We start from the raw sequence: 26,365 nt of genomic DNA, 5'->3' as shown, positions 1-26,365 counted from the left end.
ACCCAGGGAGAGCTGGTGGTGGTGGTGGTGTGGAGGGGTGAGACTGAGAGAACACCTTGAAGAAATTGGCTCTTCATGGTGAGCCTTCCCTTCCAGGCCTCTGGGTGACCATGAAGATGCTCGTGGGGGACATCATTCAGATCCGCAAGGACTACCCCCACCTGGTGGACAGGACCACCGTGGTGGCCAGGAAGCTGGGCTTCCCCGAGATGATCATGCCAGGTCTGGCCTTTCCTTGGGGGGTGGGGGGTGGGGGTCCAGCTGGTTGAATCCTTTCTTTTTACAAAATCAACTCCTTCCTTTTCTACTGCTTTTTTCTAAATTTTCCTGAAGGTCACCACTGAAAACAATTTTTGTATCTACAGAAATCTACGCATTCACATACTAAATACAAACACATAAATATACACATGCACTTTCTCCCCACAAGTGGGGCTGTCCTTTATATGCTTCATACACCATTACTTCATATTCTTTACATATAAAGTAACTTGCTTCACTGCTTACCTATTTAGCATGGACATCTTTTCTATTTTACTACATATAGAATAAGTCCATTCTTCTGGGGAGAATATTCATTCCCTTCAAATTTAAACAATTTTTTTATTACCAAAGGACTTCATGCCTGCTGTAAAATGTCCAAATAGCTTAAAAAGGTATAAAGTGAAACATTAAAAGCTCCCTAATACTTTGTCTCCAGAAGTAACCACTGCTATGAACATTTTCCCAATGTGTCTGTCATAAAAGGAAGATAACTGAGGTTACATGAGATTCTTTGAAAAGTTTCCTTTTTGTCCTAAACCTCGTGTCCACGACTGTTCTCACTGACTTCCTCTCTTCCTGCCACAGCCACTGGGGCCTGTATTGTCATTCCTTCATGTCTGCTTTACCTGAGACCTCAGTTTCTTGTGATTCCCCTTCAATTCTTCTTGCCCCCATCCCCGAAGACCCTTTGCTCCTCATCCCCGACCCTGGGTTCCTTGGACGCATGAGCAATGCTCCGCTTCCACAGAGTAAAAGATCAGTGAGTGTCCACGGTAGCTATTAATGGGCCTGGATCAGTTCAATTGGAGGTGGTTATGAAGATGGAAATAAGTGAGGTCAGGTGTGGAAAGGACCTAGCACAATGCTAGACAAAATGCACTCTTTGAAGGGTTAGAAAAAGCTTGGAAGCATGTTTTTAGTTTATTGCCCCGAGAATTTCTGAAAGGCTTCCTCCCTGTGAGAAGCAGAAGAGATGTGTGTCTTTCTTTATTTCCAGTTCTCTGATTCTCCTTGTGATTACTTATTTATTTATTCATTCATTATTTATGTATTGTTAATCCTCACCTGAGGATATTTTCCCACTGATTTTAGAGAGAGTGGAAGGGAGGGGGAGAGACACACAGAGAGAAACATTGACGTGACAGAGACACCTTGATTGGTTGTCTTCAGCATTTGCCCTGACCAAGGCCTGGGATCGAGCCTGCAACCAAGGTATGTGCCCTTGATCAGAACTGAACCCAGGATCCTTCTGTCCTCGGGCTGACACTCTATCCATGGAGCCAAACCTACTAGGCTCTTGTTTTTGTTTTTAGAGATCAGTTTTGAAAGGGCACTGTATCCTTACTTTGAAATAGACTCCGTTTGGCTGCAAGTACGACCCGTCAGTATTAGACTGAGCTCCTGCTTTCCCTGTGGCTCGGAAGTAAAGTGGGCGCTCTGCCACAAGAGGGGCGGGATTCTCCTTCCCACAGGTGTCCCAGGGCCCACACGCGGCCAGCTGGGTCATTCAGTCCTGGGAGGTGGGCTTGGTGCCAAGGATCTATTGGAGAATCTGGTAGAATCTGGTGAGAGGCCTGGACTCTCAGACAATACAAATGCCCAGAGGCACACAGTTTTGCAATTTGGGGGTTTGGAGCTGCAAACCCAATCCTCACATCCCTGAGTCTCTATAGACTGGAGGTTAAAATCTGCTGCTCTTGTATAAGAACCCCACTTAGGCCCCTTCTGGGTGATCCTGGCTCAGATCTGTTTGGTGGTCAAATAACTAGAATGAACAGAGGGAGAATCCGGTGTTGGTATACTCCATAAAGAGGTAGTTCCTGTAGCCCTTGTTGGTTTGGCTCAGGTTTTATTCTGGTTAAGGGCACGTACCTCGGTTGCAGGTTCGGTCCCGAGCCGCGGTTGGGGCATGTGCAGGAGGAAACTAGTTGATGTTCTCTCTCACATCTATGTTTCTCTCTCTCCCCCTCCTCCCTCCCTTCTACTCTCTCTCTAAAGATCAATGATATCCTTGAGTGAGAATTTAAAAAAAAAAAAAAGAATAGGTAATCCCTGTTACTTGGAGGGTGACTTTATGGCAAGGAATAAACAGCCTACACAGGTATGCTTGCTCTGCCCTCACTCTGCTCAGAACATCCTTGTGCATTTCTGCTCAGAGCCTAGGAATTTTTCTTCAAGATCCTTCCTGAGTCCTCAGCTGGAACTCAAATGCCTCTTCTCTGTGCAAATACATGTGTCTGTCATCACATTGCATGGCTTAGTGATATGTCCGCCCATCTAATGATCCCTCCATTGACCAGAACCCTCATGCCAGCTTTAATATCTGACTTATTCCCATAACCCAGAGCTCAGGAGGGGCCTGGTTCCTGGAAGATGCTTCCTAACCATGGGCTGCCTCAGCCCCCTATGCCCCTGTCTGTCTGAAGCCTGAGCTCCTCCCTCCCCCTTCCCAGCTCCCTCGGGCACTTTGGTGTGATAGCATCAGAAATCCATCAGCACAGCAACTGCCTGACTGATGGGAGCCTGTTTGTAAACTTTGTGCACAGTCAGACTCAGGAAACAAATAGGATTAATCAGACTAGCAGCGAGCAGGGACTCTGGGACCCGTCACCATTTGCAGTAGGGCCTCTGCGTCCGCCCTGGCGCGCTCCTGCGGTCTCCAGAATGCAAGTAATAGGATTTCTGCAGTTAAGCATCTGTCACCCTCGGGCCTGGGGACATGCATATACATCTGTAGTGTAGAAGGCCATGTGGGTACCTGGTAGGAGGGCTGGGAGAGGCAGGGTTTTCCCAGGTCCTAAGGCCAGCCTCGGCCTTGGGACCAAAATTACCCAAGCCCAGAAAAGGGCAGTTCTGTAGAATTCTCTCTCTCTCTGTTTTCCCCCTCTTCGGTCAGAATGCAATCTGCGTGGGAGCAGGGGACAAGCCTATGAATGAATATCGGTCCGTAGTGTACTATCAAGTCAAACAGCCACGGTGGATGGAAACAGTCAAGGTAATAATAATACATTATAATAATAGCAGCTAATACATATCTGGGGCTCAGAGGCACCTCCCTGGGATCTGGAGCAATACCCCACAGGTGTCCGTGGTGCACCGGGCTGTGGAAATGGCGGGCCCGTGGGTGAGCACTCTGGCTCTCTCGCTCTCTCTCCGCTGGCCGAGGGCCTGGCCACCGTGCAGTTGTCAGATGGTCCTCTCGTGGGTGGTACCCAGCCCACCAAGCTGTGTCCTGACATCAGCAGTGAGGAGTGACAGAGCTTGGGAGGCTACACAAGGCCACTTAACACCTGACCAATAACCTGCTGGGAGGGACCTCAGAGGGAAGCGGCATTAATCACAGATATTCACATTCCTAGATGGTCACACTAAGCCGAAGGGAAAGCCAGGCACTGGAGGAAGAGTTGGGAATTCATTCAGGGAACAGGGAAGCCTGGTCCCAGCTTCAAATAGCTCTGCCTGTAACGAGCAGCAGGTTTGACTTCCCCTGTGCTCTGAACCCAAACTCAGACGTTCACATGACTCAAGTTTCAGAGGTATATGCAGACCCTGAGGTCCTTGCCTGGTCACCTGTATTCCTGTTCCCCTCAGTGGGTCTCCCTGTAACAACTTTCTTAAAAATGATGACCTGCCCAGCTTTGGGGTCACAAGCTATTGAACCAGGGCGGGGGGTGTCCTCTTCTCTGTGTTCTCTTGCACCCCAGTTATACCTCCTTGTTGGTCCTTGTAAACTTTGTGCACAGTCAGACACCCCCCTGGTTCCATAGCTTTGTGACCCCAAAGCTGGGCAGGTCATCTGGTATAACTAGGCGCCGCCCCATGGGGGCCACAGGCTCTTTGAATTGCAGGGACTTACACGAGCACAGCCAGGGCCTCCTCACATGATTGTAGCTTATAGTAACCTCTCAGCGTGCAGGAGAGAATGGAGTGGACTGCAGCTGCCCATGAGGCCCTCAGGTCTCGTGTTCTGTCTGAAACACCCAAATGGGGACCTCTGCAGGCTCCATGTTCATTTTCTGGAGTGGAAAGCGCCCCAAGTATGCATCTGTTTGGGTTTTAATGGTCTTCTATACAATGTAAACGTGCCCCTTTTTAAACACCAAAATGGTTTCTCACAGCTCGCTGAGCTTCTCTGCCGAGACCTGAATTGCACATTACAGAGAGAGCTGTAGGCTTTGTGGGAGATTTACTCAAATGTTATTGGATTCCAGCATTTTTATTAATTTTCATAAATGGGGGTCCTCAAGCACGCCCCCTAACGACTATTGCTAATTTGCTAAGCCCTGCTGCCATTGCCCGAACTCCTGTGGTGAGCCAGAAAAGTGTGTGGTGTGCAGTTTGCAGCACATCAAACGCTGGGCTGAAGTTATGTGACTTTTATATCAATTTGGGGAGATTCATTTCCCCTCACTATAATTTACAGATCTCTTTTCATTGGCTGGGATTGCAATTTGCCAAATGGATTACATTTGGTACTTTATTTTCTCTTCATAGCTAGTCCTCATGTAATTTATTTACAGTTCATCAGGCTTGATGGGTGGGTGGTAATAAATCAGCGTGCAGGGCCCTCCAGTAAATGGCCTGGCTGCCCTTTCGGGGAGGGAGGGGCGGGAGGAGACTGGGGAGGACCGTGTAACGCATGGTCTCCTGAGCTCTGGTTTCTGCCTGCGGAGGTGGCTGTCCCCATGGAAGACATGCATAGGATCCATCTGCGATTCATGTTTCGACATCGGTCATCCCTGGAATGTGAGTACAACCAAGTGGCATCTGGGGCGAGAGGAGGGGGATAGCCGGGTGGCCCATGTGTCCTCCTCTTTCCTGACCTCACAATGCTACTTCCAGCTAAAGATAAAGGAGAAAAGAACTTCGCCATGTCCTACGTGAAGCTGATGAAGGAAGACGGTACCACTCTGCAGGATGGATACCACGACCTGGTTGCCCTAAAAGTACAGTGAGTTGGAACCAAGTCTGCAGTGAGGGGGCTGCAGGAAGCAAAGGGGACAAGGTAGGGTGGATCCGTGGTTAACAACAGGGACCCCAGGACCACACACACCACGGCTTACCAGCTGTGTGGCCTTGTACAGAAGCTAACTTCTCTGGGCCTCTGTTGCCTCATCTATGAGCCCTCAGTGAATAATTGTGAGGAGTACATGAGACAGTTTATAGAAATATGACAATGGTGGGTACATGGAACACATCAATATATGCAAAATGTGAACTCTGAAAGGACCTGTGGGATGTGTAGACATTCGACAGACGCCTCCCTGTAGCTAATGGGGGAATAGTAGGATTTGGGGTCCCGATCCCGCTGCTGACCAAATCTGAACTCATCTCACATGTCTCCCTGAGTCTCAGTTTCCTTTTCTTCAGTGGTGATGGTGATATTTGTGTCGAGCCCGTGAGATGACCCTTGTGAAAGGGCCGTGTGTAAAGGGTACAGATGTCAGCTATCATTGTTTTTGCATGGCGAGACTTAGACTGTTTTGGAGAAGTGAGAGGCGTGGCCTTGATTGTATTGCATGCTTCCCTGCGACCCCTGTGACAGCTGGTGCCTCTGCTAGCTCCTGGCTGTAGGCAACGTTGTGGCTGCGAAACAGCAAGGCCAGGAGGTGGGCATAGGCATCAGACCCTTGCGCTTGGCTTTCTCAACATTGGAGGCTGACTTTGCTCTTTTGTGTGAGGTCCGCATGGCACATACAACTTCATCAAGGCTTGATGACATGATCCTCTTCTCTGAGCCTCTCTGACTTTTCCAAAAACCACTCCACTCCTTCTGTGCAGCCTCTGCGTTGTCATCTGGGACATATGAAGGTAGCTCTTGGCATAAAGGCCATTCTTTCTCAACAGATTGCAGACTCACTGGGGGTAGAGTCCCAATTGCGGTCAGTTTTAAAATTACTCACCTTGCTTAAACCTCGGTTTCCTCACCTGTAAAATGAGGGTAATATAATGAGGTTAATTGTAATCGACAGTTACGATTGTTGCGAAGCTTAAATGAAACAGACTAAGGCACATAAAGCACTCAGTGTGACATTTAGTTCAGAATAAGGCTCCGTGAATTCTAACGCTCGTTATGCTCCCATCTACTCTTTCATTTCACATGCCAAGGGCTCACACACGTATCACTCTGAGCATGCTCTGTGCATTACTGCCATTTAGTCTGCTTGAAATGTCTAGGAAGCAGGTAACATGATGAATCCTCAGGTTCATCGTGAGAAATGTGACACAGAGAGACCAAGGGATGTATCCAACAGGACACAGACCTGTGAGTGGTGGGACAGGGCCTAGATCTCCGGACTTTCAGACTCCAGGGCCTTTGCTAATATCAACTTCTTCAGGCTGATTCTTTATCTCGCTGGGGCACATGTGTATTAAGATCTCAGAAAAATTAGGATGAATGCAAATGTCCTATCTGGGAAATTTTCCATTTCCTTTTGCCCTTAATGTTGTCCACAGAGCCTCTAACTGGCTGATCAACCCCTTTTCCATGAATGTAACCTGGGTTCCTGCCTGTTTTTGGAGAAGCTGCTCTGCCTTAGTAGGTGGTCATTACTTCTCCGATGGCTTCCCCATGATTTCCGACCCTCCCCACCTTACAATGTGTGATGTGGCCACTGCAAGCTCAGTATGTTGGGTGTCTACCCTTGGCTCGGGGAAGTAAACAAGGTGCTGTTTCCAGGGGGACAGCAAGAAGATGGAGGATGCCAGCGCCTCCCTGACTCTGCCTTCATATCGGCACCACATGGAAAACAAGGGGGCCACTCTGAGTCGAAGCTCCAGCAGTGTTGGGGGGCTCTCCGTCAGCTCCCGGGATGTGTTTTCCATTTCCACCCTAGTGTGCTCCACAAAGCTCACCCAGAACAGTAGGTGTGTGTGTGTTAGTGTGGGTGCGTGCGTGCATGTGCGTGTGCGCATGCATATAAGTGTGCCTGTGTGTGTGTGCATGCACTTGTGCATGTGTGTGCCTGTGTGCATGCCTGTGCGTGTGTGCATGCATATGTGCATGTGTGTACCTGTGCCTGTGCCATGCATGTGTATGTGTGCACAAACCCAGTGATGGTAACTGTACCTGTCTGCACTCTGTCCTAGTGGGCTTGCTGGGTTTGCCGAAGTGGCGAATGAAGCCTTAACTACTGCAGGAGAATTTAGAGAAATTGAAGATTGTGGATGGAGAGGAGGTGGTGAAGGTCGGTATTCATCCACTAGTAACAGAGCTGGGAATCGCGAGTGGCTTTTGGGGGGCGGGGAGAGGAAAGTGTTGAAGGGGATGGGACAGCTTTTTCTCGTTACTGTGAAATCTGGGGATGATTTGGTCCAATGACACTGAATGTGAAGTTGCGGAAAAGTATCTTTATGTTCAGTTTCTGGAAAATGATCAGTATGGGTGTAGATCCCAGCTCACCTGCTTGCCAACTCCATGTGATAATAGTATGAATAGGACATATTTCTCAGGGTTGTTGTGAGCATTCAAGGTGATGATATTTAAAAATTACTCAGCACAGTCTCTCACACAGAGTACCCAATCATTGAACGAAAACACACGACATATACAAAGTTCATTAAAAGGTAACTATTAATTTTGTTGTCATAAAGTACTGTAGCAGTATGATCTCTTAGTGCTACCTACACATTATTGTCAGAAATAACACAGTACTGTTGGTTTCCACAGCTTGGAGGGCATTATGCTTTAAACACGAGAATGGGAAGGACACCAGGGCTCACATTTTAAGTGAAACAAGCAGAAAAAATGCAAATGCCAGCTGTATTGTCACGTCCACCTGGTGGTGGAGAATACAGCGTCTGAAGTTCAGGTCTAATGAAAGCCACCCTCGTCTCTGGCACCATGACTTGGGGCGAGTGTTTCCTGGAGGTCCCAGTGAGGGTAATCTTGTTTCCACCAGGAACTTGGTGCAGCTAGAAGCTCCGAGATTCAGCATCTTTATACGGTCGCTCTGTGTGTTGAGGACTCTAGGAAATACTGACCCGCCCCTTAGGAGGGAGGGGTAACACACGTTAGTTAATTTCCCATGCATGCAGAAACATGGTTGAATGTCCAGATCAGTTCTTTAAATGGTTGGTATCGACCTGCCTACCTGGTTCACCGACGGCAGAGAGGTTCCCCAAACAGCCTTTCATAGGGTCTGTCACTTTTGAGCAGCTTAGAGAAGACATCTGGGAGTGAATTCCACTGTCTCCTTTTTGCATTATTTTTTAAAGTTTTTTTTAATTGAATTATAATGCATAAACAATAAAATATGTACAGAGCACTTATTCTAAAAGTACAATTCAACGTATAGGGTGGGGCAAAAGGAAGTTTACAGTTGTGAGTATGCAAAACACACAGTTTATTCTTGTACTATTATTTATTAATTAGTATATTATCTTCTATACAAACAACTGTAAACCTACTTTTGCCCTTCCATGCATTATTATACATGTACATTCCCATGTACCCACTACCTAGATGAAGATACAGAACATTTTAGCATTGTGGTAGGTTCCCTCATACCCTTCTCAGTCAATACCCACTCGGGGATAACCACTTAGCTGACTGCCATCACCATTGATGGGCTTTTGTCTATTCTTGAATTTCATAAAAATAGAGTAATACAGAATGTACATGTTTGTGTCTGACTTATCTCACTGCACACAATGCTCAGGAGAAGTAGTTGGCTCTTTTTTTATCACTGTGCTTCTGTTGGTGGACAGGTGGGGTGCTCCGAGTCCTGGTTCATGTGAACTTGGACCCCTTGACCATGGCGCATGGTGGATGTGTGCTCTCAGTCTCTGTGGTCTACACTGAGAAGTGGATTTCTGAGTCACCTACACTCTTTCTTAATGCACCCTTCATTATTTTGTCCAGTTTCTCCAAGATACTCTGGATGCCCTCTTCAACATCATGATGGAGCATTCTCAGAGTAACAAGTATGACATCCTCGTCTTTGATGCTTTGGTAAGGGAGAGGATGGGTTTGTGGCATAGACATCAATGTGTGTCTCACTGAGAGAACCCTGAGAACGTCTAGCTCTTGTGGCCCTTTTCATGACTCTTTTGGAGGAATTGTCACGTTAGGCAACCAGGCCAGTGAATGAGCTGCTGTTCCCTTTCATTAGCTTGGAGTGGATGCCTGGGCAGAATGCGTGAAAGGGGAATCTTCAGTGTTGATGTCAGAGTGGCACTGGGTGAAAGTACATGAAGCTGGATACCATGAGTAACCGAGTTGGCTTTCCATGAATGCAGGGAGCTGGTCTCTGGTCAGGTTGTGAAGGACCCACAGTGTATCTTAAGTATCCTTTCCCTTCTTTTTCTTCATAGTCTCCAACTCACCAGAGCACTACGCTCACTCTTTCTACCCAGAACCTTTCATGGGGGTATGCCATCCAGATCTTTCTCCTTTCCCTCTTTCCAAATGGTCTCTTCCTTCTCTTGCTGTCCTAATTCACGTTCCTCAGTGTCATGTCAAAATAAACATAAGAAACATTTGAATTAGGGGATATCAGTGAGCAGCAGAGTGTTAATGTGTTAATCCCTTATGTCAGTGACATTTATGTTTATGAAGAGGTTGCTTGGAGACAACTGTGACTTAGAGCTTCCCAAGAGGGCCTGGAAAGCTAGCTCGAAGGAAAGATGTTCTCTGACAAAAAGACCCTTTGTTCAACCACTTAGGGAAGTGCTGAACATTGCATGGCCCTCTCGGAGAGTCATGATGCACATAGATATATTAAAGACTCTGATAAGTCCTGCAATAAAGAAGGCAGTCTAAGGATGACAACCTGAGATTTCCCAAACTTATCTCACCAAGAAACCTTTGTATCTTATAATGCTCTGTAGCACACTGCATGAAACACTTTTTAGGAGAGATACCACCTTCATGAAAAGGACTAAAGATATATTAGCGAGCTAATTCCTGGGTAAAAATTTTTGCTAGGGGTTCGGTTATGCCATGTGACTATGGCTTCCTGCCCTAGGTCTGTCCTGAAAACACTGATTCTTTGTCTTTGCCTTAGATCTACATAATTGGACTCATTGCTGACCGGAAATTCCAGCATTTCAACACCTTTCTGGAGGCTTACATTCAACAGCATTTCAGTGCTACCTTGGCTTACAAGCAAGTGACTGTGTGCCTCCTGCTTTCCCTGCCAGGATGCCTAGGGCACAAGGAACTTGAGTATTTTCCTTTTATCACTAGTCTGTGTGAGTTCTCCCTTTTTTGAGAAAATCCAATTTGTTCCTCGGTTATTTGTATGAAATAAAAATATGCAAACCCATCGGTTGAGGTGAATACAGTGGCAGAAGTACATGGAAGTCTTCCTTTCCTTTCCTTCCCTTCCCTTCCCTTCTTTTCCTCCTTCCCTTCCCTTCCTCCTTCCCTTCCCTTCCTCCTTCCCTTCCCTTCCTCCTTCCCTTCCCTTCCTTCTTCCCTTTCCTTCCTCCTTCCCTTCCTCCTTCCCTTCCATGAACTATCAGTAGCTACTTTTGATAAACTTTGGGATTCAAAGGCTACAGAGGAGACAGGCACATGCTCATTGGATCACTATAGTTTGGGTATAGACAACTGAGGGTCACAGAAGGGAGATGATGCTGGGAGGTTGATGGAAGCCAGTTTGTGTAGGGGCCTTGGAAGGAGATCAAGTAGTTTGAAGTCTGCCTTGCCGGAAATGAAGAAACATGGGAAGTTTCTAATCAAGGGAGTTCCATGATATAACAAGAACATTTTCAGCAGGAAGAAAAAGCTGAAAAAGACATTATCACCGCCATTATTCCCAATCATATTCTAATTGTGACTAGTTTTTCTAGTCAAAAGATTTTCCTTCCTCACTAGTTTTTTTTTTTTTTTCTGGCTTTTTAGAGGCAGGAAATAATTATTCACTCTCTGTATTAAATATAATTTTAAGCAGAGTTATTTTTATGGTTGTAAATGAGTAAGCTTGGCTGTACCACCACCTTTAACCTTTGATTGAAAGCCTTATAATTTACTGAGCAAAGGAATTACCATGCCGTGGGTTGGGAAGCAACGTATTTTGAAAATATAATCCCTTACTCAGGAAACTGATGACGGTGCTGAAGACTTACTTGGATACCTCCAGCAGAGGGGAGCAATGCGAACCAATCCTCAGAACCCTCAAGGCTTTGGAATACGTGTTCAAGTTCATCGTTCGGTCGAGGACATTGTTTTCTCAGTGAGTACTTGCTCTGTGAGGGTGATTGATTGGCTTTGCAATTCCTCTGGGATACAACATTGTGCCACGGGAGACACTCTCTTACAAAATGACCACCAGCCTCCCATCAAATACAAATCAAAAACCCAACACAGAGAGTTAGGAATAGGTAATCATTGTTCCTTGTAAGTTTATTTGGGAATAAAAGAAATCTTAGCATGTTGTAGAGTCATGCTCCATCCAATGAACACAATTGGTGATTTGAGGCTCTTCAGCGCTTCATATGATCAGGTTGGTTGTGTGTGATGGGATACAAGAGGAAAACATCCTGGGAATGTATTGTCCAGATTCTTAACAGTTCAAATGAAGAACATTCAACTCAAACTGACTTATGGAGAAATAGGACTTTATTATATTTTACATTATTGAAAATTCCAGCCTCAGGCATGGCTGGATCCAGATGCTTAATGTCATTGGGGTAGTCTCTAGACATTATGACATAGGGGATCTGAACATGTAAAGTCAGAGACAGTGTTCACCTGTTTTCCAAAGGTGGCTGCACTATCTTACATCTCCACCAGCAATACATATGTGAGTCGGTGGATCCACATTCTCTTTAGCTCTGGGTGTTGTCCTATTTCTTCAGTTTTGCCCCTCCCCCCAAAAAAAGACTGTAGAATGTAATTCCTCTTTAAGTTACATTCACTTGACCACCAGTGATGCTGAAGATCTTTTCTTATATTTCTTTGCCACTTGCATTTCATGGATGTGGCATATCTGTCCATTCTTTTGTGCATTTTTCCATTGGTTTGGCTGTATTTCTCTTACTGATTTGCAGGATGTTTTATATTCTCCTCATGCTCATCTTTTGCTGGTTGTATGTATTACAAATATCTTCTCCCTATTTCTACACTTATAACTTCTTTTTTTTACTTAAGATATAGTTTTCCGACAGAAGTTTTTATTTTTAATACAAGTTTATCAATCATTTTCATTGTCAAATTTTTTTGTGTCTTGTTTAAGAAATCTTTCTCAACCCCAAAGTCGAAAAGATTTTCATTTATATTTTTACTAAGAATTTTATATTTTTAATAGTCATAAATCAATCTATAGCACTTACATATATACAAAACATGTATGGTGTGAGGTAGGAATCTGATTTTGTCTTTCCTTCCATTTCAAGTATGGGGCAGTCTCTCTCTTCTCCATGCCAGTGTCATTTTGCATTTCCAGGACATTGCTCTTCCCTGGAGACTTGAGGGCAGGGATTCCATCCCTGGTCCCCAGAGTGCATGCGGTTCCTCTGTGCTAGGTGAAAGCTGAAGGGGGGCGGTGGGCAGTGGCAGCGGGCCAGCCACCTCCCTGCTGAGGCATGCTCACTGCACTCAGGGTGTTTGAGCTGCGGTTAATATATCAATATTTGCTCGGGAGGGTATTTGGCTCAGAGCAGGTCCCTGGGATGCCGGCAGATAGATTCTTCCCTGTAGCAGTCTTCGATTTTTGGCACAGCCGCAGGGGTTGCTAGCTGCTGACAAGAGGCAATGGGAAAAAAAGCCCCGCTTCTCCCACGAGCACTTGAGTCTCCCGACTCGGCACGGTATGACGTTGTCAGTGCCTCGTGCGGTCCCCATCACTCACTGTTGACCAGAGTTGCCCCCTCACTCCACCTCCTCTAGAATTTGCTCCTATTCCCACCCCTCAGCGGGAAGCCCCTGGAGGTCAGGCTAGTGCTAGGAGGGGTGGAGCTTGGTAGCTGAGAGCATGGGCCCAGGCTGCTGGGATGAGCCCTACTCTCTGGCTAGAGGCACACCCTGAGCAGGCTCCCTGCCCTCTCAGGGCCCCAGACATCCCTCTGGGGAGGGAGGAGGAGGAGGACAGAAGAGCTGTAAGGATTAAACAACGTCATACACGCAAAGCAGTTAGCAAAACGCCTTGTGCGCAGTAAATTCGCAGTCGCAGTAAAGGTTGGCTGTTAATCATTCTTTTCATCTTTCAATAAATATCTGGTGACTCTTGGATCCTATCACATGCCCCAAGTTTCTCAAGGACGGGACTGTGCCCCTGATTTCTTCTATAGTTCTCTGTCTCTCTTCTAACAGCACAGTGGGGGGTGGGCCACGGAGGGGGGGGGGTGGAGGGGGGCAGGGAGCCTCAGGAAAGGCTCCCTAAAATCTGCACTGCGTTGCATAAAAAACTGATCTCCCTCTTTCCGCAGGGTGTTCATCTAAGTGTGCTACATCAGAGGCTGGGATCCGGGACAGGGCTTGTCGGTGAAAATGCAGGACGACGCTTCTGTCTGTGATCTGGTTGGGAAGCAGCTTTGCGGACTAGAGGCAGGCAGCAGTTCTAAGTGATCAATCGATCAGTTGTGAACAATGTGTTCCTTAGAATACTATCGAAGCTTTCAAATGGTTAGTTTAAAAATTAGAACAATTCCCCCCCATCATGGTGTCACGTAGGGCCCTTTCCACCTGGAGCATTCTCTTGACTTGCAAGCCAGGGACTGCATAACAGCTGGGGTCCCAGCTTTGGCGTAGCCCTGGGTATGCCCATGCAAGTGTGTCATGCATGAGGGCATTCAAAGCAAGTGTGGAGCCACGTGGGTTGCGAGGGGGAGGGGCATGCCCTGCAGTTCACGGGACAAGACTAACGCGCACAGGTCAGGACAGAGCAGCCACAGTACAGGAACCTCGGCTCCAGGCTCTGCTGTAAGCACTTGATGTGCACGCCCTCATTTAATCTTGTCAGCGATCCTGAGAGGCAGGTGTCTTAGCTCCTGTTCCCTAGAAGCAGAGCCAGAGCCGGAGCTTTTGCTAGCAACTGGATGAGGAAGTGCCGCAGGAGAAAACCTTCAGGAAGTGAGGGAAGCAGGGCTAAGGACAGGGGAGGGAGCCAAACAAAGACGTAGGTTCAAAAAGCTAGCCTCAGCCCTGTTAGGTCGGAGAGAGCCCAGGATCGGATCCATGCAGACATGTGATGAGACAATGGACTCCCCCTGGAATTTCTCACAGATCAACGTGCCAGACACAGATACCGGCTTCTTCTCCCTGAATCCACATACCCCCACACAGATGCTGACTCATTCCTGAATACCTTGCTGACCCCCTTGCAGCTGAAGCTTCCTCAACTGAATACCTCAGCTCATGTCCCCGCCCCTCACCCAACCACAGTATAAAAAAAAGCGCCCCCCTCCCTGTTGGCGTGAATCCACGTGCCCTGTCTTTGGGGGTACGTGGGTCTCCCGGGGACGCAGAATAAACTTTCCTTTCCTTTCTTTTCTGATTCACTGGACTCTCTTTCTTGCGCCGCCTCCTGAGCCACCTAACCTAACAAGCCCCATCCATGGGAATACTGGCATGTGAATGGCACCACAGACCTGTTCTCACCAGTGGCAGCGGGGCTGGGCTTCTGTTCTCTTGTGTCAATCAGTCATTGGCCATCAGTCACACCTCCCGGGAGAAGATGGGGCATAACTTCCCATGCCTTTCTGGGAGAGGAACTCCCCTATTCCAAGGCAGCCTTGAGCTATGAGCACCCAAACCTCATGGCATCTGGAGGACTGTAAGGGAGGATTGGATGGGACACCAACAGCCTCCATACGTACAATTCATAGACCCATTTTACGGATGAGGAGACTGAGGCCTACAGTGTTTATGTAATCAGAGTGGTGTCTTAGCAGGGCCTGAGCTTTTGCATATGATTGGCTGTGTAGAGCCAGGAGTCAAACCCAGGTGTCTATCTCTAGTGCCTTTGGTCTGTGCCCCAGTCAAGGGCCAAATAAGAGCAAGTAAACCAGAGCTAGAGGAGACATGAGCTCAGGAGGCCTGGAAACAAAGTTAAAGGTCATGAGAGGAGCCCAAGGGGCAAGATCATAGTTTAGGCTTCTGTGGTGTAACCAGCTCATCCCACTGTGCCCAGGATTTTCCCCATTTGGGCTCTCAAAGCCCCACATCCAGGGCCTACTTAGGGGATGTGAGTGAGAGGAAGCAAGCCAGAAAAAGCCCCTGGCAGGAGGGTATCCTGGCCGGGAGCTGAGCAGAGAGGGTGGTCTGAGATCCAGGGTGGGCTCATGAGAGGCGAGGCTTGGACGGGTTGGACAAGGGGAGGGGAGTCAGTTACCAGCCCCCTGAGGCCTCCTCGGGGAGCCTGCCAGAAATAGATACCCTCCTCCAGCCTCCCGCTTTGAAGCAGGCTGTTTTGCTGTGTGCGCGCGGAGGGTGGGAAGGGGGCAGAGAGAGAGAGAGAAAGTTTGTTTCAGTCCAATGAGTAAATGTCTTGTTCGGTTCCTCGCCCATCCACAGATAGGGCTGGGCTAGGTGAGATGGGCTCCTGAGCTCTGTAAAGGCCTGGATGTATATAAGCTATGTAATATATCTATAAAATAAACATATGTATATGTGTACATAGACATGTACTCATGCATGTCCACATGCATGTCCACACACACACCTTCTAGCCAGAAAAATAAATGTGATCTCTACCTTCTAGATCAGCGGTTCTCAACCTGTGGGTAGTGACCCCTTTGGCGGTCCAATGACCCTTTCACAGGGGTCGCCTAAGACCATCCTGCATATCAGATATTTACATGACGATTCATAACAGTAGCAACATTACAGTTATGAAGTAGCAACGAAAATAATTTTATGGTTGGGTCACAACATGAGGAACTGTATTTAAAGGGCCAGAAGGTTGAGAACCACTGCCATAGATGCTTAGAGTTTTATGAGAAAGGTAGACATTAAAGAAAGAAAAACACAAACTGACATATAAAATTTTAGTAGAGTGTGACCGATGCTGTGGGGGATGCAAGCCCAGGCTCTAGTAGAGACCTGCTGGGGCAGGGGGCAGGGCGGGGCTTACTTTTTATGGTCAGAAAGGTCTCCCTGAGGATGCAAAATGTAAGTCAAGAGAATCAGCCAACTACAGAGGGGTGGGTGTTGGAGGGCAGGAGATGGAGGAGTGGAGGAGGAGTGTTTTGAGCAAAGGGAGCAGCAAGGATAAAGACATTGGGTCAAAGAAGACTTGAACCTGAACGGAAAGAAAGCCAGTGTGGCTGGAGCACAGGGCGGGGAGAGGCCTGAGCCGGTCACAAAGCGGCATAGGAGCCCATTGGGCTTCATTTCCAGGTCAGTGGGAGCCACTGGAAGATGTTAACACAGGTATGTGACACGATCTGATTTATGGCTTAAAATGTCCTCTTGGCTACTCTGTGTAGAGGCGATGGAGGGGCAAGTGTGGAAAGAGAGAGGTCAGGTGGTGGTTGTTTTTTTTGTCTGCAAAGCCTCTGGAGGGAGACCAGTGGATCTGCCTTCACGGTGGCCCAGAGCTTTGCACACTTAGAGAGACTGCATTATTAATGAAACATTTGCATCTTAGAAAACAATAAAACAGGCTGCTACATGTAAAAATCAAGTGACCCAATTTGTTTTAGCAGCTTGCGCTCTAGTACAGCATTTTGTTTGGCACATACACGGGACTCCATCTGAGCATCCTGCCTGATAATGCAGAGGCAAATAAAATGGTAAAACAATAATTAATACAAAGAAAGGATCACATCTAGCATCAGGGCTTCCTAAAGTTTTATCACTGTGATAAGAAAAAACGGGAAGATTTTATTGTCTATATAAGGTATGTAAAGCCCACAAAACACTTTCTTACATTTTGAGAAAACTTTTGAAATATAACATTATCTTTTAAATACAAATAACTAACATTTCTTATTACTGTACATTTGAGCCTTACTCGTATAGTTGATCATTTCATAACCAAAGGACTTTAAAGACTATTGAAATTGTACACCCTTTGAAATATTTTATAGCTTGGGAAAATTAATAGGGCAACATGTTGTCAGATTTGTTTTCAGGAAATAAATAAACCTGTTAAAACATAATCAAATATTAGAAAAACGTAAGTTTTAAAACCTGAAGATCATGCAGCGTGGCTCTTTCTTTAAAAGAACTTAATACATGGAAGTCTGCATTTATCCAAAATGAACATTTACTTTAGCCAAGGATTCTCCCGACTTTCTTCGATAGGGTTATTTATATACCCAGTTCCCTAGTACAATTCTGCTTGAATTACAGAAACTACATCAATACATAAATTCTCAATGAAGAAATAATGGTACAAGTGAGGCACACATATTGTCATAGGTGAACGAAGCAATTAAAATTTCAGAGGGTATCAAATACCCCAAACTACCTATTTGATGTACTTTTAATTTGTTTTGTGTAAACTGATTAATACATGTTCAGCATTTTTCACTGAAGATTAAGAATAGTTATTTGTTTTACAAGTTACTTGACTTTGATCCCTCAAAGAGAGTTTATAGAACCTCCCATATAAATCAATGAGTTGCATTTTTCATCCATTCATCAAACTTGACTTTAGTGCTTAACATGTCCCAAGCACTATGACACTTGCTGGGAGAAACCACAGTGAGTAAAACTTATATAGGCCTTTTTATCCTCAAAGAGCCTATCGTTCAGTGAGGGAGGCAAACATAAATTAAACAAATTACTACAATCTATTGTAATGTTCCAAAAGCTAAGCACAGGGTGCTATGAACTGTATATAGAAGACTTGCCCCAGGCTAAGGCATCAGAAAAGGGGTCCCAGAGGGAGTGATATTTGAGCTGAGACAATGCTCATAATATTAGCCACCATTTACTGACATTTAAAAAGTATTAGCTCATTAAACCACACAATGGCCTATTGAATTAGATACTTTATCTCATTTTGTCCTTGAGAAAACTGAAGCTAAGATAACCACAACTAGGAAGTAACAGAGCCTGCAATTGAATCCAGATGCTAACTCCAGAACACACATTGTATTCTTAACCATTAGTCATAGGCCCTCTCCAAAGAAAAGGATGAGACAGAGCATAGTAGCCTGCTCAGGATGCAGTAACAAAATACTTAAGAAACATAAAGTTGAAGGAACCAAGATGGCGGCGTAGGGAGCGGACCTGTGTGTGCTACTCTCTCACAGCATCATTGAAACTGTCAACTATGAAGTAAACAACCGCCACTCAGAACCATGGGGAAGTTGGCCCAGTGGGAGATCTACAACTGGAGGAAAAGAAAGAAGCGCAGTGAGACTGAGTGGGAGCTACGGAGGCACCAAAACCAGAGGTACGCAGTCACAGGCCACGCGGGCTGCAAATGGATTCGCGGTTTTTTACGAACCCTCGAATCCTCTGGGCTGGCTCGGGGCGGGTCTCTGAGGCCCCAGATCCCACAGGGAGAGGCGGCCACGGCCTTGCAGTGGTCGGAGAGCGAGGGAAGCTCTGACACGCGGCTGCTCGCCGGCACTGAGGGACAAGAAATCCTGGTGTCCCGGGGAGGCGAGGGGCGCGGAGATGCCGCCATCGCTATTTCCTCCACGCTGGCGACTCCCTGTGACCCCGCCCTACCCTCAGGGCTGTGCCAGAGGCACAAGAGGGAATGACTGTGCTTTTACAAACTCTCAAATCCACTGAGCTGGTTCGGGCGGGTCTCTGAGGCCCCAGGCCCCAAGGCGAGAGACGGCATGGCCTTCCAGCGGTCAGGAAGCGAGGGAGGCTCTGGCGCTCGGCTGCTCGCCGGCACTGGGGGACGCAAAGTCCTGGTGTCCTGGATAGGCAAGGGGCCGCTGAGTCTCTGCCCCGGCGACTCCCTGTGACCCCGCCCTACGCAATTTACATTCCCATCTGGGCTGTGCCAGACTCACAAGTAGAAACGCCTTTGCTTCTGCAAACTTTCAAATCCACTGAGCTGGTTCAGGCGGGATCATGAGGCACCAGACCCTATGGGGAGAGGCAGCACGGCCTTGCAGCCATCAGAAAGCGAGGGAGACTCTTTTGCACAGCTGCTCGCCGACACTGGGGGACACAAAGCCCTGGCAGAGAGTCAAGGGGCCGCGGAGACTCAGCCAGTGCTATTTGCTCCGCCATGGCGACTCCCTGAGACTCAGCCCTAATCAATTTACATCCCCATCCAAGCTGTGCCAGGTGCACAAAAAGACCCACCTGCGCTTTTGCAGCCTATCCCAACAAATTGCAGACTTCAACTGCTCGCAGCCATGGGAGACACACTCAAGAAGCTGACCCAGGAGAACCAGGATGGCGGCATAAGGAAGAGACCTGTGCGTGCTACCTCACACAACAACATCGAAACTACCAAATATCAGACAAACACCTATCATACAGAACCATGGGAAAGTTGGCCCAGTGGAAGCTCTACAACTGGAAGGAGAGAAAGAACATTGAGACTGAGTAGGATGTGACACCAAGTACAGAGCCCAACCCAACAAACTGCAGATTTCAACTCCTCGCATAGAAAGAAGCGCATTGAGACTGAGTAGGATGTGCAGAGGCACCAAGTACAGAGCCCATCCCAGCAGGCTGCAGATTTCAGCTCCTTGCATCTGGGAGGGACGCAATCGGGGGGCAGAGTCGGGTCCGGGGCCGGCCAGGGCTGGGCCTGACTCGGCCGGCACTGTGGAACTGCTGTACCAGCAAGCGCACAAACATGCCCACTGGTCCCAGTCTCTTGTGGGGCGCTGGGGGACAGCAGACAGGCAGTCTGTGCACTTGGTGGAGGGCAGGAGTGCTGGATGTTCAACCACCAGGAACGCCTGGAGATTTTGTCTGGTGGGGAGCTGCCGGCAGGGGACAGAGGGCCAAACTTCCTGTTTCCCCGGTAAGGCTGGGATGGCCCCGGTGAGGTCGGGATGGCCCCGGTGAGGTTGAAACGGTCCAGGTGTGGTAGGGACGACCCCGGTCAGGTCGAAACGGCCCCGGTGTGGTAGGGACGACCCCGGTGAGGTTGAAACGGCCCCCGTGAGGTAGGGACAACCCTGGTCAGGTCGAAACGGCCCCGGTGTGGTAGGGACAACCCCGGTGAGGTTGAAACGGCCCCCGTGAGGTAGGGACGACCCCGGTGAGGTTGAAACGGCCCCCGTGAGGTAGGGACGACACCAGTCAGGTCGAAACGGCCCTGGTGTGGTAGGGACAACCCCAGTCAGGTTGAAACAGCCCCGGTGTGGTAGGGACAACCCCGGTGAGGTTGAAACGGCCCCCGTGAGGTAGGGACGACCTTGGTCAGGTCGAAACGGCCCCGGTGTGGTAGGGACAACCCCAGTCAGGTTGAAACAGCCCCGGTGTGGTAGGGACAACCCCGGTGAGGTTGAACGGCCCCGGTGTGGTAGGGACAACCCCAGTCAGGTTGAAACGGCCCCGGTGTGGTAGGGACGACCCCGGTGAGGTTGAACGGCCCCGGTGTGGTAGGGACAACCCCAGTCAGGTTGAAACGGCCCCGGTGTGGTAGGGACGACCCCGGTGAGGTTGAAACGGCCCCCGTGAGGTAGGGACAACCCTGGTCAGGTCGAAACGGCCCCGGTGTGGTAGGGACAACCCCGATCAGGTTGAAACGGCCCCCGTGAGGTAGGGACGACCCGGGTGAGGTTGAAACGGCCCCCGTGAGGTAGGGACGACACCAGTCAGGTCGAAACGGCCCTGGTGTGGTAGGGACAACCCCAGTCAGGTTGAAACGGCCCCCGTGAGGTAGGGACGACCCCAGTGAGGTTGAAACGGCCCCCATGAGGTAGGGACGACCCTGGTCAGGTCAAAACGGCCCCGGTGTGGTAGGGACAACCCTGGTCAGGTTGAAACGGCCCCGTGTGGTAGGGACGACCCCAGTGAGGTTGAAACGGCCCCCGTGAGGTAGGGACGACCCCGGTGAGGTTGAAACGGCCCCCGTGAGGTAGGGACGACCCCAGTCAGGTTGAAACGGCCCCCGTGAGGTAGGAACGACCCCAGTGAGGTTGAATCGGCCCCCGTGAGGTAGGGACGACCCCGGTCAGCTTGAAACGGCCCCGGTGTGGTCGGGACGACCCCGGTGAGGTTGAAACGGCCCCGGTGTGGTAGGGACGACCCCGGTGAGGTTGAAACGGCCCTGGTGAGGCTCTGACGGCCCTGGTGAGGTTGAGACTACTCCAGTGAGGTTGGGACAAATAAAGGGGACCAGTATTGACTGATGAACAGGGGTAGATACAGAAGCAGAGCAACATTGAACAGAATGTTAAACTACAGTGGGAAGCCTGGGGAGGGTTGGGGGGGGGGGATTAAGAGACCAACTGAAGGACTTATATGCATGCATATAAGATTAACCAATGGACACAAGACACGGGGCGGGGGGGGGTGGGGGGTAGGGTCCGGGGGAATGTCAAGGGGGGGAAAAAAGGAGACATATGTAATACTCTTTGTAATACTTCAAGAAATAAAAATTATTTAAAAAAAAAAAAAAAAAAGAAACATAAAGTTGATTTCTCACAGTTCTGGAGGCTGGGAAGTCAGTTTCTGGTGAGGGCTCTCTTCCTGGCTTGCAGATGTTGCTGTCTCACTGTGTGTTCACATGGCCTTTCTTCTGTGCTGCACAGAGAAAGGAAGATCTCTCCCTCCCTCTCCCCCATTTCTTATAAGGTTACCAATCCTATTGAATTAGGGCTCCACCCTTATGACCGTATTTAATTGCAATTAATTCTTAAATCCCTTATCTTCAGATACAGTCAATTGGGTATTAGGGCTTCATCATATGAATTTGGGGGTGGGGGACACAATTCTGTCTATAGCATAGAGTAAACTAGTAACTAGTAGGAGGAAAGTATTCCAGATGACAGATAACTATGATATCACATGACTAAGAGTGTCGATTATAACAGATATGTGTGTTTGGCCACTCTTCTAGCTGAAACTAACCATCTCTACCAACAGAATCTAATTTCTGTAACAAAGACCCTCCCTTCAGATAAAATATTTGCAAATACTGTCACCTAGTGGTAACAGGCAGGAGGTAGCTTATGGGTGAGTATTACTGAACAGGTATATTCAGCTGCTGACCTGAGGGTGCTGATATTTATCAATCTCCCCCTTTTATTAAATCATTACCCGAGGAAATTTTTTTAATTGATTTTTAGACAGAGGGGAAGGGGGCGGGGAGAGAGAGAGAGAGAGAAAGAGGGAGAGAGAGAAACATCAACGTGAAAGAGACACATCCATTGGTTGCCTCATGCATGTACCCAGTCTGGGGATGGAACCCACAACTGAGGTACATGCCCTTGACTGGGAATTAAACCTGTGACTCTGGTCCTTGGGCCGATGCCCTGACCACTGAGCAACTGGTCAGGGCTCAATCTCCCCTTTACTGTGTGTGCTCCCAAGGTGTTTTTCCTAGGAATAACATTCAAAAAACTAAACATTACAACATCAAGGTAGTTCTACTTCTTCCTACTGTATTTAATCACACACACACACACACACACACACACACACACACACAAGTAGTGTGACAGTTTCAAGCTCTCAGAGAAAGAACAGGAGCCTAAGTTTAATCCCATCTCATTTTGAGTCAGACCAGATAAATTTGGGCCAACATAAGAGTAAGTAATATAGATCATCAGTGAATATGTTTTATTCAGCAGTGTAGATATGAGTCACTGTACAGGATAAAGAGCCTCAACTAGTTGAGGTAATGTCAGAAAATAAAAGAAATGTGTAATGGGCACTGGAAGATAGGAAAGTCATAAATAGCAACTAAAGTCTTGTGAATAGCTGAAAAAATTAGGACGCTAGTATTTTTATATGCATATATACCAAACTAACTAGAGGGGGTACTATTCTTGGCAAGTAAAAATCATAACTAATATGAATGTTCAGTCTTAACTCTAAATGGCTTAGGTGGTAAAATCACCTGAAGAAGTTGGCTTAACAGGGACATAATGGGAATGTGAAGTGGTGCCAAGAGAGGGATTACATACAAGCTATTTGGATCCTTACTTTCCTTCATTATATACATTAGGCTCCCTCATTTAGGATAAACCTTCCTTCTGGTTCAACCAGGGCATTATTCTCAGAGGAGCCATCACTAGATCCTACCTCTGGAAATTAGCAACTTTCAGTGTTAGCCTCATAAAATCCTAAATGTAGAATAAGTACTTGACAGGTTAATCCGTCCACTATAAACCAGACATGGATATTATTGGATGTATTGCTTAAAATTCTTTATGTTGCAAGTAATACAAAAACTCAAATTGAGTCCATTGGAGTTCAAACTAAACGGTTCAGAGATAACTCGAGCTTCAAGAGTTGCCTCATGTAGGGCCCAAACAACATGACCAGAACTCTTTTCTTCCTCTCTATTTATCAGCTCTGCTTTTGATTCTATTTCAAGCAGTCTTAAGTTTCATGGACCCAAGATGGCAGCTGGAAACTCTGGGTTGAGAAGTTTAAGTACAGAAGGGGTTAACAAAATCCATTTTCCCAGCAGTCCCAGTGAATATTTCATTTTATTTCACTGATGTGGATTCAGTGACATGTACATCTCTGAAGCAATTATTATAACTAGAGAGATGGGATACCCTGAAGCTGAAGGGTGGGATCAATTTTAAACAACCCATATGGCTAAAAATGGAGGGAAAGATGAATTACCCAAAGAATAATCAGTATGCTTTTGATTCTTAATAATATTGTATTATACACATGAATAGATCTTAAGCATTCTCAAAGGTAGCACAAGAAATATGTGTTAATAATTTCACAATATACAGGTCTAGCAAATCAGCACACTGTACAGTTTAAATATATATATATATAACTAGAGGCCCGGTGCATGAAAATTGTGCACTTGCGAAGGTCCCTCAGCCTGGCCTGTGCCCTCTCGCAGTCCAGGAGCACTCAGAGGATGTCTGACTGTTTGTGAGCCCAGCTCAGGGCTTCTGGCTGAGTGGCACTCCCCCTCTGGGAGCCCACTGACCACCAGGGGGCAGCTTCTGCATTGAGCATTCGCCCCCTGGTGATCAGTGTGCATCATAGCGACTGGTTGTTCCACTGTTTGATTTAAATATTAGCCTTTTATTATATAGGATTCTATTGACCAATTATACTTCAATAAAACTGGAATAAAGAATGATTTGGGCAGAAAAAGGAAGAGGGAATTGATGCTGGGAAATTAGCTAGTGAATGTCCACAATATCAGAATGGTGCACCTTTGAGTGAGGCCTGTACCTATTCAGGGTGAAAAGGAGTATAGCAAAGGGGCTCATGAAGAGTTGAACCGGTGCTATAGGTAGCAGAGCCAGGAGAGACTGCAGACTGGGCTGTCATTGTCGTTACTATTATTAAATAGTTGAGACTGCCTCCTGGTATAATGATTCATTTTGGAATCAAATTATCACACAAGGGGTTGTGATAATTCAATTTCTGATGTCTTCTCAGATGGCTCTTCTGTTCCTATTGTCAGATCATTCTCCTTCTGTTCCATGAATTAGTACAATCACTAAAGTCCTGCACATAGCATAGCATCTCCTCCCCTCCTCTTCTATCCTTCTCCCCTTTCTTCTTCTTCTCCTCCTCCTCCCCTTCTTCTTCTTCTTTCTCTCTCTCTCTCTCTCTCTCTCTCTCTCTCTCTCATACTGCAAACTTCATCTCCATCCTATGAATCATGAAAATTTGTAAATTAATGTAGTTCTTATTTGCAAACACTGTGTCTCAGAGTCCTGGCCTTATTCTTGCTTGATCACAAAAAGACTAGCTTGGAACTTTACGTAATAATATGAAGGAACAAGAAAGTCTACACCATATTCTGAGTAAGGGTTTATTGTTCGGTAAATGTCCCTTCCACTAAATTCTAAGTTGCCTGGGGACAGAGGCTATACACCTGTGGTACCAAAATCAAACTTAATGAACAAGTTCATGTCAAAATATACACAGCTTTCAGTATAATAAAACACTCCCTGAAAATCCTCTCATTGCATTAGAACAGTCATAGTGAAGAAATGATGGCCAGTTTACAATAGCAGTCTATCCCAGTTTTGAACAGCTGTCCTATTAGGAATTGTACTGGGGGGGTATGTGTGTAGGGGGGTGTAGTTTCCCAGCATCAAAAAGCCCTTGCTATGCTTGGTGAATCCACCATTCTGTGTGAGGAGACAAAAGTCACATCTCTCATCATGTAAACGAATAAGGACAGATATGTTTCCCCCCTTGATCTTTGACATTTAGTGCATGGTATGTGAACCTGCAGCTAGAACTGTGGATTTTTTTTTAAATACATAGACTAATTGCTTGTCCTTTTATTTTTTAAAAATTATTTTTATTTTTCAATTACAGTTGACATTCAATATTATATGAGTTTCAGGTTTACAGTGTATCTTAAAGCAATTTACCCAAACAAGCAGGGACCATCTGGAATTCATTGCACTTGTGACATCGAGTGTCCAGTGGTGGTAGTGGCTGTACTCCGTCCAGACGGTTCCTAAAAATGACCTTAATTATGATACAGTAGCTTGTATGGCTTTGCTAATTACCCCTTGAATGCAGTCAACCCAGATCTATCCTTTATGGTCTGGCCCAGCTCCATCAGAAATAGAAGTCTGCAAGGAATCTGAGAAGAGGAAAAGGGGCGGGATGAGGCATCCCAAGACCTAAGGGGAAACTCACTGAGAGCAATCAACTCATGGGCTCAAAACCCTGTGATCCATGGAGCAGCGGCAGCTGCTAGGACTCAGACGTGCTCATTTAAATGTTGGCTATTAGTATTTCTGATTACTTAAACTTTTTTGGAATAATGAATAGGCATCAGATTTACAAAACATAAACCCATCCTTTCAATACGCACGCAAGAGCTTGGACCCTTGCAGCCGACTGCATTGCTTCACATTCTGATGCTACCGCTGGGCCAAGACACTTCTCTTCTCGGGGCTTTGTGTTCCTCTGTCGACAAAGGGAGGACAATAGCACGTACCTCCGGAGGCTTAACTTAGACAATCCGTGCAAACGGTAGCCCCGCACGGGCACCTGGGGAAGGCTCAAGGGTGAACGCCATTAGAACAGCCCTCAGTCTGTCCTACAGAGATGCTGTGATCCTGTCCCAAGATGCTTTCAGGCAGGCTCTACAGGTTTAGA

The 26,365-nt window shown here is 47.1% G+C and overlaps 1 protein-coding gene across 1 annotated transcript; it reads left to right on the top strand.

Annotated features, from left to right (window-relative positions):
- The first annotated feature begins 3,249 nt into the window (after positions 1-3,249).
- LOC139010240 (dedicator of cytokinesis protein 2-like) lies at positions 3,250-14,697 on the top strand. The gene is made up of 8 exons (XM_070414436.1): positions 3,250-3,259; positions 4,938-5,010; positions 5,107-5,210; positions 6,944-7,131; positions 7,354-7,451; positions 10,272-10,458; positions 11,310-11,444; positions 13,639-14,697. Exons 2-6 carry the CDS (start codon positions 4,950-4,952, stop codon positions 10,295-10,297), a joined length of 477 nt encoding a protein of 158 aa, XP_070270537.1. The 5' UTR covers positions 3,250-3,259; positions 4,938-4,949; the 3' UTR covers positions 10,298-10,458; positions 11,310-11,444; positions 13,639-14,697.
- The last annotated feature ends 11,668 nt before the right edge of the window (positions 14,698-26,365 follow it).

This window comes from Myotis yumanensis, unplaced genomic scaffold (assembly GCF_028538775.1).
Source record: "Myotis yumanensis isolate MYYU_CA2020_CCGP unplaced genomic scaffold, mMyoYum1.0.hap1 SCAF_5, whole genome shotgun sequence".
Classification (NCBI taxonomy): Eukaryota; Metazoa; Chordata; class Mammalia; order Chiroptera; family Vespertilionidae; genus Myotis; species Myotis yumanensis.
The sequence above is the reverse complement of the archived record's forward strand: the minus strand, read 5'-3'. Positions and strand labels throughout refer to the sequence as shown.

Coding starts and splice junctions, on each gene's coding strand:
- LOC139010240 (XM_070414436.1), top strand. CDS start 4,950: ATGGAAGACATGCATAGGATCCATCTGCGATTCATGTTTCGACATCGG. Junction 5,011..5,106: donor ACATCGGTCATCCCTGGAAT/GTGAGTACAACC, acceptor TGCTACTTCCAG/CTAAAGATAAAGGAGAAAAG. Junction 5,211..6,943: donor ACGACCTGGTTGCCCTAAAA/GTACAGTGAGTT, acceptor TGCTGTTTCCAG/GGGGACAGCAAGAAGATGGA.